At 35.3% G+C, this 20,551-nt stretch overlaps 1 protein-coding gene across 3 annotated transcripts in view; it reads right to left on the reverse strand.

Moving 5' to 3' along the window:
• Positions 1 to 20,551, reverse strand: part of CDH8 (cadherin 8) — a 141,097-nt gene that overhangs the window by 8,450 nt on the left and 112,096 nt on the right. Inside the window, exons 10-11 of one of the 3 annotated variants that reach the window (XM_071756672.1) lie at positions 17,815 to 17,932; positions 10,412 to 10,530 (exon numbers count right to left, since the gene is read on the reverse strand). In XM_071756672.1, the coding sequence (XP_071612773.1) occupies positions 10,478 to 10,530; positions 17,815 to 17,932 (171 nt within the window). In that variant the 3' untranslated portion in view covers positions 10,412 to 10,477. Of the gene's footprint in view, positions 1 to 10,409; positions 10,531 to 17,814; positions 17,933 to 20,551 lie in introns of those variants that run through there. The other 2 variants (XM_071756671.1, XM_071756675.1) reach the window with 2 other exon arrangements.

Consider the following 20,551-nt stretch of genomic DNA (forward strand, 5'->3'; position numbering starts at 1 on the left):
AGCAGGCAGCAGTCAACTTCATCTTCCACTTTGTACAAAAATGCACGTTGCAATTTCAGTCAGCCAATAACATGACACAGCAAAAGTAAAAAACAAAAGCAGTTTATGTTCAAGTGTCATTTTTCTCTGCACACATTAATGCAATTCTTTACTTTTCTCCTGGTGTCTTTAATATTTTAAGATCAGTGGACTCCCCTGCTGTGTGACCTTACACCTACATAGCTCTTTTTCTGTCTTCACTTTCTATCGCTTTTATAATCTTCTCAAAAAGATCAAATCATTAATGGTATTAATTTCATAGTACAACTCCCTGGTAGAAATTGTTATCTATGCTGGGTATGTTACTTATACGAAGAAAGAATTTTAGATGGAAACTTTACAGTTAGAAACATAGAATGACAGAAATATGTATTTCTTCATGTTTATTAGGGCTATCTTTTTTGTACATTTTTTTAGTCTAAAACAGATTCTCTGTAATAGGAGTCCTTTAGCAGAAGTAGAAGAACAGCAAGAATATCCTTACTCTGACAATCCCTGATTCTTATGATAATAAAAAGACAAGGATAGCTCATTCATTTCCTTTCCCAGTTCATAAATGGCAGCTACTCTCACATAAAAACTTGAAATAACTGAGTAATTAAGTTGTTACCATAAAGTTTTCAGTGGAAATTGATGAAGTACAGGAAGAAAGAAATAGAATATGCAACATTCTGAGAATGTTAACTATATAATATTTAGCAGTCACCTGCAAATGCACCAGAAGAGAACATTTAAGAGAATACCAAGTATTTCAGCTCTTTGCATAACTATTAAATCATGCATGCATTGCCTCTAATACTTACTATTCAGTACTGTAGACCTTGCAGTGTTAAACACAGATTTTCAAAAGATCTGTATAAATACTGATATTTTTGTTTTTCTTCAAAATTCAAACATAACGACACAGAAATAGTGGAATATAGATTCCTATTTTAGAGACTGAGAACTAATAAAATACTCAGAAGACAGAGAAGTCTGAAAAAGTCTCTGTATATACTCCACGAGCTGTAAGCCCTACCTTAATCATTATTCTTTTGCATATTTTATGAATTTTATCAAGGTACACACCTTTCTGTGAAAAGATTTCCAAATAACACTTACTTAGGTTGTAGTATCAAGTGCAGAAAAAAGACCAATGACTGTAGCCCCAACAATTTTCTAATCACATTTGGTATCTGTCAACTCAACTATTTTGAAATTATTTTGTTTCTATTCCTGTAGTCACAAAAGCAGTGGGAAGGAATATTCATGACCTGCTTTCTGATCTTGCACAAAATGCAGAAGCTGCAACTCAGAGAATAAAGTCAATATTCACCTGGTAGAACATTATTCACAGATGGGCCCGAAGATGAAGAACCAATTTCTATATTTCAGACTACACTGAAGTACAAGTTGGAAGCATCAATTTCTTGCTTCCAAAGAAATGCCATTAAAATGCTTTGAGAGATACACCAGTGTCCATGTAAGGCAGTTGTATTTGTTTCTGCCTTAGGCTGTAACATTTTCTAGAGGAATACCTGATTAAAAGGGAACAGTTTTGAGTTTACATGCTATAAACTTGCCAGTTGTTACTAGATGAAAAATAATCTATTCATAGAATCATAGAAAGGCTCGGGCTGGAAGGTTCCTTAAAGATCATCTCATTGCAGTCCCCTGCATAGGAAGGGACACCTCCCACTGGACCAGATTGCTCCAGCCTGGCCTTCAACACCCCCAGGGAGGACACAGCCACAACTTCCCTGGGTGACCTGGGCCAGTGTCTCACCTCACATAGTGAAGAATTTCTTCTTAAAGTTTAACTTGAATCTACCCCCTTCTGGTTTAAAGCTGTCACCCCTCACCCCATCACTACAAGTCCCTGCCCAGCTTTCCTGTAGGTCCCTTCAGGAACTGGAAGGCTGCCTGAAGTCTCCCTGGAGTCTTCTCCAGGCTAAACAGTGCCAACTCTCTCATCCTGTCTTCACAGGACAGGTGCCCCAGCCCTCTGATCATCTTTTAGGTATAGCAATTTTTTTTTTTTCATGATTAAACTTAGTATTTTCAACATGGGTGTATTTATGCACACTGAATACATTTCTCTGAGATCTAATATATATGTATATATATACATGATGGTGTCATGTGTAATAGTTTACACATATACTAGGAAAATCTTCCTTGTTGAGTGTCCCAAACAAAATCCTGTTGAATAGCAGTTTACAAGGAAGATCACTCTTTGCCTAATCTGCATGGCAAAGGCATAAATGTTCTATTGAAGTAGAAGGCTTATAAAATATTCTGAAAATAAAAAGATGCCATTTTTGTAGTATATTTTGTCTGATTTATGATAGCCAAACCATATGGGCACTGAAGCATTCACAGGTATTTCAAACTGACCTGCTTTTCATGAATGTCAAAAATCTGTGATGTCTTCAGAAAAGCAGATTGATGACAGTTATCAAATTTGATGGCAGACAGCAGGTTCCAAATAAAAAAGTTTTGTGCTATAAAAATTCAGCTGACTGATCAAACTGTCTTTCCTGCACCACAGTAAGTCATATTCCATACTGACATATATAATGGCAATTCACTAAACATTCTAAACAATGAATTTTTATTTTTCTAGAGACCTGAACTTTCCAGAATCCTTTAAAGCACCAACAAGAACACAGAAAAAAAAGGGTTTCATGGGAGAAAATACATTGACATGGAGAAGTGGAAAATGTCACATATTTTGTATCTTGATTAATTTTTCTTTACCAGTTGGCCTAAGTAATAATAACACGCCAAAACAGAGCTGACACAACAATTGAATTCAAACAATGAATAAAAACCTAAACACATTTCCAGGTCATATATTCCTTTGCAGAAATAAAAAATGCTGCTGGGAATTTTGAATCACAAGCAAAGTAATATTTAATCATGTATAATAAATACATCACTCTCATAGGTTATCATTTCTTGGAGAGGAGAATAATCATGTTAATACCACTCTGATGCAGAACATGCAGTAAATAAATTCTTGACAGAATATAAAACCACAGACAAATAACCAGCAAACTGATGGAATAAGCATTTCCTCCTACCTTTTTCCTTTGAAAAGTGTGAACTTTAGATAATAGTCTGTATAATTTCTAGTTCTATTCCTTTGGAAAAGTCTGAACTTTAGATAATTGTCTCTTAAGTATTCTAAAACTTTCCTTTGACCTTTAGTCCAGCAGAGCTATAATCAAACACACCTATATGGTCACTTGCAGTCTAGCATCAACTCTAACATTTTGTACCTTGGTTTTTAACCCATTGAAGAAAAGAAAGATAATCTCTGCCAAGGAAATACTAATGTAGAAGCACACATTGAGTCTGAAACAATACTAGTTTTATTACAAGTGAGACAGAGAAATAATTAGGACCTGGTATCTTTCTCTGTCTTTCATACACAGATACTTATGGCAGGTCCAGCCAGGAAACTTTGGGCTTTGGGTCTGTTTAAGATACAGAGTTACCACAGCTGTCTGGGCTGATTTTAATCTTACCCTCTCTGACGTTACGCTCATTTATCTCTTCTGAATCCCCCAGTGCCAGTTATGATTGACACTCCCATAAGCTGAAGCAAATTCAGTGAAGATGTAAGATATGCTAAAACAGCACTGCCTTTTGCCTCTCATTTTTCTCCTCTATATTCAACAAGCCAGCCACAAACTTGTTTACTAATAATCACATTGCTTTGACATGCTTTACTTTATTCGGATCACATCACTACATGGCGTGTGCATTGAATGTTACATCTGTAAAGTGTAAGAATTAATGCAGGTTGCCAAGCTCCAGTTTAGAAAGAGAGATGAAATGGCTGTCAAATGTGCTTAGCATTAAAAATACATTATTAAAACACCAATTTGCATAGAGTGATGGATCATTTTTGAAATCTACACATTCTAGTTAGTTCTATTATCTTGTTATTTTAACCGAAAACTTTCAGAATGTAATACTGTGTGTTATAATGCTTTGATTAAAAATGGCTATATTTTGCATTTGAACTAAGAACTTTCCACTATCGTGTTATCAAATTCCAACAAAATACGGAAAAAACAAATAAAAAAGCCAAAATATCCCAAGTTTTTGCCGTCTCTATCTCTTTTTAGGGATTACGGATTCTTATTCTTTCTATGACTGTGTACTTACAAGCGCAGTTTAAGAGGTGAAACCAATGAAAGATATTTATGAAAGGGACCTAAGCCCCTCAGGTCACTGTGAGACACAGTTTTACACATGACATTGATTCAAAGTTCTTGCATGTGCAAAGCTAAATCTCCAGCAGATTCAAGGAAGTGCATAGGACTTGTGGCAACTGATGGAAAGTTCCAAAAATTTCATCCCATGTTCTTTACCTTCCTTACTCTGTTCTAGGGTATAGAAAAGTTCAAAGCCTTTGCAACTATGAAGACAATCACAGATGTGTGACTTGAACCTTTCTTTCTAGAATGTAAACTAGGAATGCCATGGTAAGAATAAGAAAACTTCAGAAGGAACATTTTGATTTTTAAATGTGATGTGCTTTTGGCATTGAACTGAGCTTCACACTAAGAAACTGAACATCCACTGCTCTGTTCCATGATGATTGTCTTCTCCAGCTCTATGTGGAACATATACATGCACACAGTAAGAATTAAAAAAAAACCAAACCATTACCAATAGATCATATAAGTCTTTTAAAACTGAATCTGAAATCAGATGTATCATCCATATAGAAGTTTTGTTATAACAATTAGAGCACCATTGTACTTTAATTATACTATTATGTGTTTTTATAATGTTCATTTTAAAATACAGTGGTATATCAGACAATAAAAAACCAACCAGCATTTATTGGAATGTTCCCTTTTTATACTGGTGTAAGAATGATCATGTCAGCAGCTCCATTACAAAATGCCAGTTCTCAGGGGTTTATAACCTTGCCATAGCCACTTCCAGCGAGAAGAAATTTAGAATGTATACTCTCTGCCAAAGAGCATACAAAGTTAAATATGACAGCATGGCTGAGGCATTTTCAGTCAGAAAATAAATTTAAAAAAATTTAGACTTCACATTTTCCTGTGCCGGTACCACTTAAGAAAAAATTGTGACTTTGATTTTAAAAAATGCCAGATCCTGCAGTTCTTATATATGCAGAACTCCCTTCAACTTCACTAATAATAATTTGTGTGAGAGAACTGAAAGGGTTGCCATTGTACATTTTTGTAAATGTCATCAAGAGTTATATTAACTTTTTGCAATTTGAAAGAATGAAATGCTATGGTGTAAGATTGCCCCTGGGCACACAGGCAGCGTGGTAATGACTTTTTGAAGACATTCTCATATGCAGATTACATATAACAATAACAATTTGTATCATCAGGCCATTAATGGCAGTAATTTATACCTCTGTCTTACACCCAAAATATACACATTATGTCCTATTATGACCACCTCAGCGAGTATATGTGTCCTATGGTGAAGACTAATGGTCACTTGAAATGCAGGGAACAGCAAAATGCATCTGGAAAAAGAATTTCAGTAAGTGAAAAAACCAATTACCTTTCTATAAAGTGGAATAGATTGTATAAAGTTTCCAAATTATATATTCCATATACTCTTGGGAACATTACTGCACACTATGTAAATATTTTGTACACAAAACCTAGCATAGCCAGAAGTTCCAAACTAGCATACACCCTCAGGTTACTGAGAATCAAAGTAGGTCTAAAGGAAGACATATGCATATACAGGTACATTTCAAGATGGGCATGTACTGCAAGACCCCAACTTTGCTATATATGTTGTGAACACAACACATTAATGGAAATAAAAAGGAGCCAAGGAAAGATGTCAGCATTTGAATTCTGCCTCACCACCGTAGAGATTCTATAAAGTCAATTCTTGTACCTGTAATTATCTGCAAACTATAGCATCAGTTCATAAATGTTCTAGAATTTTCATAGAATCACTGAATGGATGGGGTTGGAAGGGACATCAGGAGGTCACCTGGCCTAACATTTGCTCAAGCACAGCCACCTAGAGCCCAGGACTATGTCCAGGCAGATTTTGTCTATCTCCAAAGATGAAGATTCTGCAAATATTAAAATATTTGTTTGTTATAATTGGAATATATGTGCAACAAAAAAGACAATATCTTATTGATTAATTCTCTTCATATTAACCTGCAAAGTTAAAATTTCATTCTAGAAAAAGCTATTCATTATAAAAAGTTTTGAACTAAGTGGTTCTGGTAGCCAGACTGCATCAGAAGTCTATGAAGTTTTTAGCAAATACATCTTTTTGTCTTGCATGTCAGCTGAAGACAAGCACAAAATAAGAGAAAGTTGATTTGTTACAAAAGATCATTTTTCTGATTTAAAAATACAGCATAGTAGTACAAAGACAGAAGTTGTAATGCTGTGAGATAGATAAAGATGTTATAGAAGGAGATTCATGGTCTAGAACTGAGTCTAAAGTACATTTCTCTGTATTTGGTATTCCAGCTTGTATCAAAGATCCAACACTGCTTTAGCCACAGTTGTCATTAGACTGTGGCTAATTAGGCTTCCTCATTTCCTTCCCTGAGCCATGGAATAAATTGATATTTTGTAAAGGGGAGTGTCAGAAGAAGCAAAAAGACACCGTAATGCACTCTTCAAAATCTTATTCTTAACCAGCCCATAGGGAGCTGCTAATATCTGCCATTAATGTCATACATGATCCATGTGTTAAAAGAATGTCTGCAGTGTGTGCGTGGCACAGTGACAGGCACAGTGATTAAATGACTTGTCCAAAATCATACAGGAAACTCATAATCAAAGTATAAAAACTATTCTGAACTCCAGAACTGTTCCTGAACCAAAAAACCATCGCTCCTGTAGAGTGCTCTTAGATCTCAATGGTTTAATTCTTACTGGGGCAAACACTGTACAGTTTACAGAAAGTTTATATATGATGGATGAAAATGTTTTTGAAAGTGACATGAAAGAGTTAAGCAAGGTTAGGGACTGACAGGTTCAAAAAGGCTACATCAAACATTTTGATCATATTTCTTCTTATTTCCTATACCCTAGCTTTTAGCTTTTATTTCAGGTAAGACTGAATGGAAGTTACTTACAAAACACAAACAGAATTAAAAAATTCCATGTGTTTTTATGAAAACAATTTGAAACTGTTAAGTAATTTATTACATAAAAGAAATTATATAGAAGAAAAAAGTCAGCGTTCACGTTTGAGACAGTCCAGCATTCTATAGAATAGAGCTAAGTACTTTCATCACCATTCAGTGATTATTACTGATGCTCATTTTAGAGTTTATGACTGTAATATCTAACCCCATTTCAAACTCCACAAATCAGTCTTAATTTCTGACTTCCATTATAGAATCAGATGTATTAAAAAAACCCCAAGCATACAAACAAACAAAAAGCCCCACCCCAGAATGTACATAGCCTATAGCAAAAGTGAAGTTTACTTACTTGAGCCCACAATTAGTTTAGGAGAAGCTGGGGTGACCTGACTTTGCTATCTTAATATGGGCAGACAGCTCAGCTGACTCACTGTAGTCTGACTACACTTCCATCCCTGCTACTTTCGAAGGACCCCAACAAGCTCTCTGTCTTCAGCACCATCAAGCAGACATCTGGTCCTTTTCTTGAAGTTCTTCTATTTATCTCTCCCTAACAAGCTGCCTTATTATCTCACTTCAAACAGGGGCCCATCTTCACTCCCTGTATAATCAGCACTGATTACCAAGTATGCACATCCTATCATTTTAGGATATGTAAACTCTCTCCCCAGACTAGACAGGTCAACTTATGTATTTAATTTATTTTCTGTATTTGGCTCAGATATCTTTGCTTTCAGTAAAATTGTTACTCTATGTCTTTTCTGGGCTCTGAATGGATTGCATTCCAGGAATATTTAATATATAAATATTAAATACTAATAACTACACAAATATCTCATTAATTACTGAATGCTCACCAAACAAAATAAGTCCTAATTAGATAGAATTAAAGACCAACAAACTGACTCTTTTAGAGTAAGGCCACCCATACAAATTACAAAATCAGAAGTTGATGGGAAAATACCCTCAGTGGTACGAAAAACCTCCAGCAATAGAATAAAAGCTTTATCACCCTTATTCTTTAAAGCATTACATGCAAAGCTCTGGTTAAAGTGATTTAAAAAATCAGATTTCCTTCAGTTTGTCATTGCTATTTTTGCTGTTGCCAGAGAGATACAGCCCATACTTGAACAGTCATCTCCTTAAGAGGAGTAAGGAGGAAATGAAAGGGTATGGAATAAATGCAACCACACCAGACAGGTTCTGGAGAACATACAGACACAGAGCTCACAGATCACCTCAAAGAATGACTGTCATTCCAACAATAATTACTTCTTTCCTATATACCACTTGTGTTATTCATTCAAACCAAGATGCAAACTGGAACATGGTCTTTGTCTTTTAAGTTCACATTCTGATGTTAGCTGTGCAATAGGTTACCAGACAAGCCTTGAGGCTAAGGGTGAAAAATTAATACCTTCTATTTTAATAGAGGAACTATGTGCAAATAGTCTCTATACTTTATATCCATTATAATGACAAAGGTAGATTTTGCTAATCAAAGGAAAACTTAATAGCTAATATGTGATGGTTCCTTCTTACACTATTTTCACTTTAGCATGCTTGGATTCCTCCTCTAGCAGAAGCATGTTGGGATTCTTTGAATCTTTACTACAACTGAAACCTTAAAATAGGACTCCTATTATTGTCTTATTAATTGATAAAAGTACAATTAGTGCACCTAATAAATTAAGTGGTTTTCCCCCTCAACAGACTGTATTTAGAACATGATAAAACAAAGAAACAATTCCACGATGAGAGGAACTAATACATGAACAAGGTGCAAAAAAAAAAAAAAAAAAAGAGGAAAAAGAGTTTACCCTACCAGAACCTTCAGGTCTAGGTCATCATTCCTACTGCCCAGTGTATTAAACATTATTTCACAACAAATCAGACATAGTGTATTGTCCATGTACATTTCCACCACAGAAATTGTTTCTTGAAGAAAACCTGGAGGAATCAGATCCATCTATGAAGTGCTACTTTGGCAGAAATGTCATAATATATTTTCTGAAGATTAAAAATCTGGATCCTGATCTCCAAATCTAGAGATTATTTAGAAACATTACAATGAAATACTTTTGAAGTCCTAGATTATAGTTATAATTAATGCTTGCAAGAACTTCTGGTTTTATATTAATGAGGGAACCTTTGAAAATTAAAGAGCTATTGGAACACAATTTCCAGAGAGATGGTATTGTAGATCTCACTGTTGTTCTGATAACTCGTTGAGAAATCTTCGAGTCATAAAGAACAATGTGCCTTTCTGTCTGTTAAACAGTTGTTTTAAGAACCCTAATTTGTTTATTTTCCCCATTATGGGACTGAAATTAAGTTACACTGAAGATTCAATTTGTTGTTACCTCTGTTATTTCCTTCCTCTACATTCCACATAATTACTAAAATAAACTTATTTTCATGTTTATTTGCTAACCAAATTATTTTCCTCCTCAGTTTTGTTTTCATAATCTTTTACCCCTGACTTAGTCCTTAAAACTCATGGCAGTGTTACTCACTTTTCTTTAGTTTTATTATGAAATTAAAGAGAGAAACTGGAATAAGAGAGATAAGTACATTAGAGTATCTGAGCAGGATGAAACTTCTACAGCAGGAAAATTCACAGCTGTCCAATCCATCTCCTCATCACGAGTAAGCGCTGTCATACATATGGTGCACAACACTGACCTCAAATCTTTTTCAATCAGATTGCATCTGGTTCTTAATTAGTTTGATTTATAAAATGAAACATAATTGGTGCCTTGGCAACATTATGTTGCTAGCAGCACAAATAATAAATTAAGAATGACTGAAGTAAAAGACTCTTTGGTCACGTACGCATCAAGGCATACTGCATATATATAATTTAACCCTGTATTTCTTCACTCATGTTTCTTGTTGTTTTGGGATGGGTCACCTTTACATAAATGTCCTGAATTCATATGACAAAAAAAAAAATAAAAACAGGCCCTCTCTGCAAGGATGTGATGCTGTGGGAATCAGTTGTATTTTCCAGCGTGCAATACAACTCTTTCATAGTTGTCTGAGAGCTTGTTTCTGTGAGGCTTGGAAAGAAGTCATCACAGAACTTAAGTAAAACAGGACTGAAAGGTTAAACAGTATTTGGAAGAGAAGTGCTTCCAGAGAAACACTTTGCCAGCTACAAAACTATAAAAAAAGTACAGACGTGCTGGGGAACACAGCACTGCTGAGGAAGAGCCAAAAGATGCCTGAAAGAGGACAATTGGCTTACCAGATGGCCCCTTCCTTGCTGGTTCATTCATCAGGTTGGCCTGTCCAGTCGAATGAAGACTTGATGGATCACATCTGGCTTAGGGCGGAGGAGAGAGGGGATCTGTCTGGAGCCCTGCATCCTGAATACAGGAGAGGAGTGAATAAGGTTTCAGATGGACAGAACAGACAGAAAGGTCAAAGTCTGGAGGAGCTTGGTAGCCGAGTTAGCCTCTGAAGGGTTGATTCTATTTTTCTGACATTCAGTTTCAGCAAGAGCAGCTATGTGCACCAAGAAGGATTCATCTCTTTAACCTACTGAAGTGGTAAAATGTGCATAACCATTGTGAGAAGGGTAAATCATCCAGAGAGGGCTAAAAAGTATGGTTGCAGAGGAACTGCACTTAGTCTTCACTTGTTCTGTGGTTCTAATTAGAAGGGAGTCCAGAAAGAGCAGTGATCTGCATGCAAGAAGGAAGATGGGAAAGACAGCAGAAGCAGGTGTCAGTGAAGGAAGTGGCACACAAAGGACTGGAGTGGAAAAATGCTGTATTAATATAAACTTCACTTTAGAAAATATCATCACATCCTTCTATGCCAGGGACGTTGTTTCAAATTGCACTCAATTGATATTCAACATCAAGGAAAAACAGAACATCAGGGAATAACAGAACAGTCAATAGTAATGACAGTAAAGGAAGAAGAGGGAAAGGAAGCAGAAGACTACCAGGTATGAAAGATATATACTGAGAATATTTGCACCGACATTCTCAGAGTAGATGGGACTAGCACTGCTGTACCATGGAAAATGCAACCTTGCTAGGACCACAAAATGGTAGAGGAGAAAGGAGCTGAATATATTACTTCAACTGCAGTGTGAAATCATACAATGGAAATGGAAATGCATTCAGTGCCAGGTAAGAGAACTTCTGAGCATTACTGGAATGTATTGAGGTCCCTTGCTAATAGTATTATTAACTTGAAATGCTACCAGTCTTTTAAATTTTAAGAATAGTCTACAGATCTATATTACTGATTTCCACCTCACGTTGCTTAGCACTTTATCACTAGCAGAAAGGACTCATCTTTTTGAGTCTTTAGATACAGCTTTTTTACTTCACAGGATAACATCATATCTTAGAATTCTGTCAGATATGTAAATAAGAAAATCGATTACTTTTCCTATGAAGAATGAGCTAACACAGTTTCTGATCCAAAGCAGTTTCAATCAGTTAAATTGTCTAAGGACTAAGAATGAAGGAACCTGACTACAACAAATAAGGAACAGCGTTTGCTTTCATTTCCTCTATTATTAAAATACATTATCTCAGGGTCTCGACACTCACCACTTAATGCACAACCACTCGCTCCATGAGAAGTATTTGCAGTAGCTGAATACCAGTTTTGCATATTAATTGAATGGAAGCTGGAATCTGTCCTTTCCTTTTGCAGGAAATCCATGTTATCCCTGCCTGCCTGCTCCAACAGCGCTAAGGCAGCGCAGTTTTCTCTCATCACCACACAGCTGGATGAGAATTCTCACACGGTTTTCAGCACAGAGACCAAGACACACCTGAGATGTCATTCTCAGAAAGGGACTTGGACCCAGCAGGATTATAACTTGTAGATCATAAGAAGGATGTGGTAATTCAGGCCTGTAAGTCACATTTTGTTTTTAATTGAAAAAGGTAAGTATGCATCCAGGATATAATTAAGTTTTCTGAAATATGTTTTAATGTCAGAAGAGTCTAAATCCACAGAACTACAATAAGTCCTGGAACTTAGCACCTTAAATATCACTTGATTTGTTTTGATAAAATTCAGACCTTTCTACTCAGCAGAATGTCTACATAATCTTCATGCTTTCTTGCTTTAATTTCTATAACTTACAATTTATAATACAAGCAAAAAGAAATTATTGAGCAAAATCTTTCGACCACACTAAAAAGGAAATATTTGAATATTTTTATAATAACAATTTCATTCTGAACTATATAATTCATTTAAAAAATCAATATTCAGAGGTTCTTCTGGTATCCACAGCTTATAAAAATGTTGAATTTAGCTATTTAAACAGCTCCTTTTTCAATGGCATGCTGAGGAAAAGACTGATAATTTATATTTATAATACATCTTTTGACATTATGGACAACTCCTGCAGAAGCATGACCTCTACCTGCGGATGGCAGATTCTGGAACAGAAGTGCCAGATTATAGGTTAGCTTGTGCTCATTGTTTTTTAAAACATTGGAATAATTCATCTTCAATTCTACTACTTTTGCACCTTGCTATGCAATTATTTCTTGAAATTTCTGGTGACAAAACTGTGCCTATTAAAAGAGATGCTGATCAATGCTGGTTCCTCAATTATGCAGCAGATTGTCTTACAATTTTAGATGCAGTCTTCTAGATATTATTCCATACCACTAATATTGATGGACATGGAAGAAAGTATTTCCTTATAGGAAATGCTTTCCTTATAGGATGCAAGGCACACCTCTGATCACATCAATTAACTTTAATTTTAAAGAAAATCAGTAACAAGGATGTGATTTGGTATGTTTTAGAGTTGTACTTGTGAAGTCTAAGTATTGATTCAGAAAAGGAATTAAGATGGCAAATAAGCATGTTAGAAATATATAACTATATGAAATGAGCTTTCATTTCAGTATTGCCATTGTGAAACACCCTGTGGAGAAAATGGCAGCTGGGCCACAAAGCTTCCCAAGGCTCTTGAAAAATTGCTTGCAACTGCAAGCATGTATGAGGATTTACTGCTCATATCCAAGGGACCATATGGATCTGCTGTTATTCTAGGTGCTCATTGTACATCCACCAAGAAATGATGAGTTTAATGATGCCCTTGCAAAGGCAATAGATACCTGAGGTCAGTGAGGGAGCGCAACAAAATGGCAGTACCAGAACTGGTACCAGTGACACCTGTTGGCTCTCTGAGGTACAGATTTGGAAAGAAAAGTCAATTTAAAACACAAGAGGAGCTTTAACTGGCAGCTGAGACAATGGCAGAGAGATTTACTGAGAAATGCCAAGAGAAACTGATTCAGAGAAAGAAACTCATTTTAACATGAGTTACTCCTGTGGGAGCAAAAGTCTCACCACCCCAGGCATGCATCTGACAGATGCTACTAAAAATATTTTCAGGAAAAAGATGTGGAAAAAACTTAAAACACAGCCACACAGAAGTGGCTTTGGTCAAATTGCTTGGGATATCTAAAGGAGAGGTTGCCTTTAATTGTTATATTCCACTGTTTCTAAATAGTATAGAAATGTTTGTTTATTAATGGTGAAAATGTGATGAGAAACAGGAAATATTTTAAAATAAGATGTGCAATAGTATATAAAGGCACGGAAGCTACCAGGTATTTCCTTTTAAGCATGAGACATTGCTTGTACTTTCAAGGCAGCACAATGAGGAAAAGTTAAATAAGTGACAGGTTAAACTTGGTAGATGGAAAAAACAGAAGAAACGGACATTTAAACATAAGGTATCATAAGTACAATATACTAAGCATGGTTCAGAATAAATATTAAGTTCATTATAGAGAACCAACAGAGCAGTTTGTTAGTGATGTATATATACTGCTTCAATTGAAAAAGAAAAAAACCCACAAACCTCTTTACTATGCAATCAATAAAATCAATCTGGTCCAAATTCAGAGCTCAAGTCACCAGATGGACAGTGAATATTTTCGGGAGAGGGGAGGCTACTCTGCAGGAATATGAATGCTTGCCACTGAGATGGCTCTCTGTACCCAAAGATAAGTCCTGCCCATCTTCCAAGTAACCCTCTGACTGCTTCTACTACACAAGCCCTTGCAGGAAGTTTGAAATACGACATTTATCCAGTAGATGTCCACCATTTCTTCTGTCAGAAGAGTTACTGCATCCAAAGGCACTGTAGAATATTTGATTTGGGATTTATTCCATTAGGAAACAGAATATGGAACAAGAAAAATGAAATAGTAATGGAAAAGTAATTTTGGAAAAACTTGAAGTCTCTTAATGGCAAAGATGCATTTGCTAGTTTTTGAAAATAGAAATTACATTGGCAGCATATCAAAATGTTTACATCCATTAAAATGATTTAATACAAATCTTCTGTTCTCACTTGAATAACCCAAGGAAACCATAAGGACATTAGGAATTCAATGCTGAAAATCAGTTATTGCTGAGGGTGTAGCATTTGGGATGTTGGGGATGATCCATGTTCTGGCTTTCGATTTTAGGTAACGCTTTATGAAGAGCACTCACCTGAAAAAAGACTGCCAACAGATACTAATCCCATTTCCAGAGGACTTATTTCAATTTTCTGATGACAGTACCAAATCCTTATCAGTTGTATAAATTCTTGTCAGCTTTTTGTCATTTATTGTGATCATGTCTCTTTTTGGAAGGGTTAATTCCATTCAGCTAAGGCACTTACAACACATTGCTAGAATATATCAGCGCCTGTCTAAGCACCAAATATTTTCATCTGAGGTTTTAGGTTTCTTCTGGTTTGAAGTTTGCCAAGCACACTACACAAAACATTCAGTTTCACTTTTCCCATTTCTGCCCCTGTGCAGAAACCCAGTGCAAAGACATGAAAAGAAAGTGATCAGTCAGTCTGTATGAGTTTATGGAGTCAAGGATTTGTTGTGTCACAGAGTCACAGGTTTAGTCACCAGGACTAACACAGAAAACACTACATGATTTTTATGTTGCATTAAATTCTTATATTTTTATAACTTAATTTTATTATTTCTCTTGAGAAGGGATAAAAATTTATGCATCTGGCAATCTAGATGATGAGTGTTCCTTGCATTACAGTAGCTGCCCATTTAGTCAAGGCACAAAATCTAAGAAAAACTACTCAATAACAAGACACTAGAATTGGGGAAAGAACAGAAAGAACAAATCAGGAGATAAGAGAAAGGAAGATTTCTAAGAGATGATCGAGAGATATTCAGTAAAGATGTATGAGGACATTTACATTCACATTTTCATGTTACTTACATCAGAGAGGCACTACAGCCTCTTCAGGTTTGGGCATCTTGTCTATAGAGGGATTGTAAATATGCAAATTTAACAGAGCAGACAAATAAAGGATACAGTATATATATCTTCAAGGAACAGATTCCACTATAAGCACAGGATAATTTCTAAAATGCATAATATAAACTCAGGAGAAGTGGTGTTTTTCTGTGGTTTCTGATGAAGATACACTGCTGTGTGGCTCAGTTAAACATATTTGGCAGTAACAACACAGCTGATCATAATAGTTGTAGTATATTTAGGCAGCACAGTTAATTACTGAAGGATCATGTGAACTTGCCTTAGGGCAATCTGGAAAGTTGAAACAATGGAATAAGCCTATAGGCAAAAAACTAAATTAATTAATGATTATGCTTGTGTTCTATATAGAAGAGAAAATTCCAAAATACATGCATCTTATATATTATTTACTATGACAGAGCTTTCTTCCCATGGACACTTATTAGTTGAACTAAGGAGAAATCTGATTCGTGAGTTCAGGTTTTCTTAGGAATACTGTAGTTTTTTTTTAAAATAATCACTAATGCTTATCTAGTGATCTATGAAAGACAAAGTCATGGTTAACTTCACTGTTTAAGTGCCATAACTACATACAGATTTACTGAAGATTTATGATATTTCAATTACATGAAACCTCACCTCCACCAAATTACACCCTGATTTTGGCCTTGACAGGAATATTTGTTTCCTGTGGGAAGTTCTAGCATCAACCATGGACTACAACCCTGGCTGAGCAATCTTCATAGACAAGAATGGCATACATAGCTGGAATTTTATTCCTGGATACTGAAAGATTAAATTACAAATGTCTCTTCAAGTGGAATTTTAATTTTCAAGATATTTCAGTTAAATGTTTTAAGACGATTTAAACAACTGATTCAGCTGCTCTAAAAACTGTGTAAAAGGGAGTGTCAATGCTGTAACAAAATAGGATTTATTCTAAACTGTGTAACATAGAAAGGTTCCTCCCTCCCACTCAGATCAGGAGTCATTTTGCCATTGGCTGTGGCTAGGAGGGGTCTTTAGTGGGTAACAAATTGGAAGGAAAATGTTTGTGACATCAGCTGAATATTGAAGCATGAAGAGAAATGCTAAGACCTTTCTTACTCTGCCATGCTGTGCAAAGCAAACCACCTCACATTTAGGGAGCTTAAAAAAATTGGTGTTGCACTACTGACGATTGTGAAATGCATTTTCAAGAGCTTTGTTTCATCTTCTCATTTAAGTGCAGAAGACATACAGAGATTTATTTCCTACATGGAAGTACACATACAAGTAGAGACACACTTTGTGAATGCTATAAAATAAAAACATATCTAATGAAAAGAAAATTTCAAATATTTTAAGCAGATACAAGAATTTAGGTTTTTGAAGTATTATTTAACAAAATGGTACCAACATTCTTCATAGTTGAAATAGCTAGAATAAAAATTGAAAACAGCATTTTCTCTTTATTTGATATTTTATTACTTTTGCACTCATGCACACACATCTCACACATACATCTTCCTTACAGTAATGGACTAAATACGGGTCTCCTTCATTATCATTTCAAACCAGAAATAATAGACAACCTTGACTAAAATTCCTGACAGGGACATATTTTACTTTGGAGGTGAAAAAAAAAAAAAAAAAAAATGCACCAAGATGGAAAAACTTTGCTGAATATTCAAGAAGGTACTAATACACAAGGCACTATTTATAGCATTCCTGTGATCATTCCTAGCTCTTTCTCACGACCTTCAAATTTATCTGTGTGCCAAAGTAAAGGATCACTGTAAATTTATTGCTCAACAATATTAAATGGGTCTTTTTTCCATCATGCATGAAATTCCACTTCTATAGTACTACTAAATGACATTATGCCCTTCCTGAAGTGCTCTAAAGCACAGTGATACAAAGTGCCCTTCTGGGCTTTGCTGATCCAGCAGATTTCTTTCTAGTAAAAGTGCCTAACTGAAACACTTTGGAACCTTTATATACACAACAAACAGGCTTAAAAGCTGTTTTGTTTGGGGGATTAAGTAGACACCTAATTTTATGCTCCCATCTGTATTCAGTCAACATAGGATAAACATTTATTTATCAACACAGTTTTAGATTTTCATCTTACAGCATATTTCTGAAATTCAAATTAATAGAAATGTAACAGGCAGCAAACCCTTCTGGACCTCAATTCAGTATCCATTTTACTTTCTTCTTATCTACTGTAAAGATGTTGAAAATAGTTTCAGAGATATAATGAAGGTGGCCTTAAACAGATTATCTATATTGCAATTGCCCAAGGGATGAACTGGTAAAGTATCCACACGTCAGCAAAGCAATTCAAAACGAAGTTGCTCAGATACACGTTATATATGTCTCATATTTACCTTCATTTTTCTTGATGGTGAAATTTGGATTGTTGACCATTTCAGGAAGAAGACTGTACAGGAAATAATGCCCATTTTTAGGATCATCTTTGTCAACAGCACTGACAATCTGAATTATCTACAACAGAAAATGCTCTCATTAAGTATTCACACTCCTGAAAAACACACAATATTGAAAAAAATACATTCCATTCTATTGGACAAATTCCTATTTTTCTACATGCCAGATTAAAAATAGTAATTTATATTCTTGCAAGGCTTTTCCAGACCATAGACTGAAAGTCTGGGGGACAGGGATTGTATCAGGCCCATTCAAATTGTTTCTTGAACAAGAAAGCAAAGAATAAGGATTAGATGCATAGGGGAGGCCAGTAGAAGCTGCTGTTGATTCAGGTGAGTAACAAATTCTTGTTCAGCAATAAAGAAGAAGGAAAACTGTTTCAGAAACACTTATGATGCCTATATTTGGATTTTTTAACTTCATTTCAGTGAAATCTTGCTCTTCCTGCTTTAGTACAATAGGTTTGTTTTAAAACACCATCGTTACCAAATGATTCCAAGAATAATGCAGGATACTAAGGCTGACAGGACAAGAGAGTGTTTGGATAGTCTGAGTAGCCCAGAAATATGAAGGAGGAAATATTATTTTAAAATAAACAAGGGGTTTGAAATTATTTTTTTTGTATTTGATGTGTCTACTTTTGATTCAAAGTTATTTTCAGAGAAGTAGAAACAAAGACAACTGGATGCAGATCCTGCATGCACAGCTGAATTTCAGTGGTAGTTAGCTCATGCTAGATGAGGTTTATAAGGAATTTAATGAGAATTATTGACCTTTCCCATGTTCACTGACTTTAATAACCTTTTTGTCTTATGTAGCTATTTTTGTAATACTTAAAGCAAATGACCAATAATTTCTTGGACAATTAAATTCAAATCACTACAATTTTCATTTTTAAAAAGTATAGAAAAATATGGAAACAGGGTCTGATATTAAATTCATACACTTATACTTCAAATTCTTAAAGCTTCACAAACAAAATGCTAAAAACTAATGTACTGATTTTGCTGCAAGAGGAAGAACTATCACTCTGTGTATGTTACATTTATGATAATAATCAATATCTCATTCTATGTTCATCAAGAGCTAAAGAAAGGTTAAAATCTTACTAGATAACCAAAAGGAGCAACATAAAATATAAATACATATATGCAAAACGGTGTTTGAGAAGGTACTGATAAAGGCATAGATAATTTGTAAGGCAGCTTAGGAAGGAATGTGAGGCAATTAATTTGTTCCCTAATCATATTCTAGATAGGTCAGGTTGATTATCAAAAATCTAGTGGAAAATGTTTTTGATTGTTTGAATATCAAATCAATAGATTCTTTCATTGATAACTGCATCTGCCAAGGTGAAACCTGGACTGATATGATTTCAAACATATGTATTAGAAGAGATGGAAAGAAAAAGCCTAACATAGCTTCTGCTTATAGAAATAGGTCTCCAATGTAACATCTGCATAACAGATCCTCAAGAGCTACAGAGAGAATAAGTATAAGCAGCTCAAAAATACATAAGCAGGTGCTGTCTGTTCCACTGCAGAGATGGAGCCATTTACAGACGTGGAACATCTTCAGCTGTCTCCTTACAGAGGTAGAAGGTACGAAACTATCCACATGCATCAGGCTCAGGGCTGGACTAGGTAGTAGTAACACTGCACCACAGGTAAGTGCAGTGTAGAATGAAAAGATGAACAAGTATTTTAGTACAGATATATATTTATGATTATTATTTTCTAACACTGCTAGCATGGGAAAGCAACAGGGGGAAAAGGATAATGGCACAGTGAATTCTTGAAGGTCAAGTGCACATAAGAGGTGCAGTTTATCAGATGGTTATGCAAGTTTATCTCTGCTGGCTACATATGTGTTAATTCTTCCAGCATTATGTAAGAGTTGACTGTGAAGATTCACTTCACTGTGTCCAGGTTTTCAATCAATATACCTGACAGCCAGTAGCCAAGAGCATTAGCAATAAGGACTTTTAGCTCACAGAAAGGTTATAAAAGAACTTAGAACATCATCTACATAAGAAATGTTAATGAAATCAAAACTGGGCTTAATCTTTGTCCTTGTGGGTTTTTTGTTTGGGTGTTTTGTTTTGGTTTTGTTGTTTTTTTTTCCCTCCCCAGGAACTACAGATACCTCTTTATGTTCTATAGAATTCTTATATTGCAGTTATTTCTCTCCATTCCCTTCCTTGTTTACAAAATCATTCTTTCTCTGAAAATGCACCAAAAATTATATACAAAAGACAGGCTTTGTGGAATATTACATTTGTTGTGTTACATGCACACATCAAGGAATTAAGCTTTAGTGTTTCCATAGAAACCTTATTTCTTTGTGTGTTTGCATTAAAATAAGCTCTAAAAAAAATATAGAAAAAATAAAGCATAACATATATATAGTGTCACAAAGCTGCTGTATCCATAGTGGAGTGCTGTATCACTCCATAGGGGTGAGAAAAGTCCTGTAATTCTCATCACACATTTTTATTAGTATGCTGATGACCATTCTTTATCTCTCAGTGTTGTGTGATCCTGTAACAGAACACTACTGAAGTAATTCTCCAACTCTTAATTTGTGGTTCATAACATGGCAGAGAATCTTCCAAGGCTGACCTGCCTTACCTATCATTACAGACGTTTCTCTCCTAATAACAACATGCATAACAAA

The sequence above is a fragment of the Heliangelus exortis genome, chromosome 13 (genome assembly GCF_036169615.1).
Source record: "Heliangelus exortis chromosome 13, bHelExo1.hap1, whole genome shotgun sequence".
NCBI lineage: Eukaryota > Metazoa > Chordata > Aves > Apodiformes > Trochilidae > Heliangelus > Heliangelus exortis.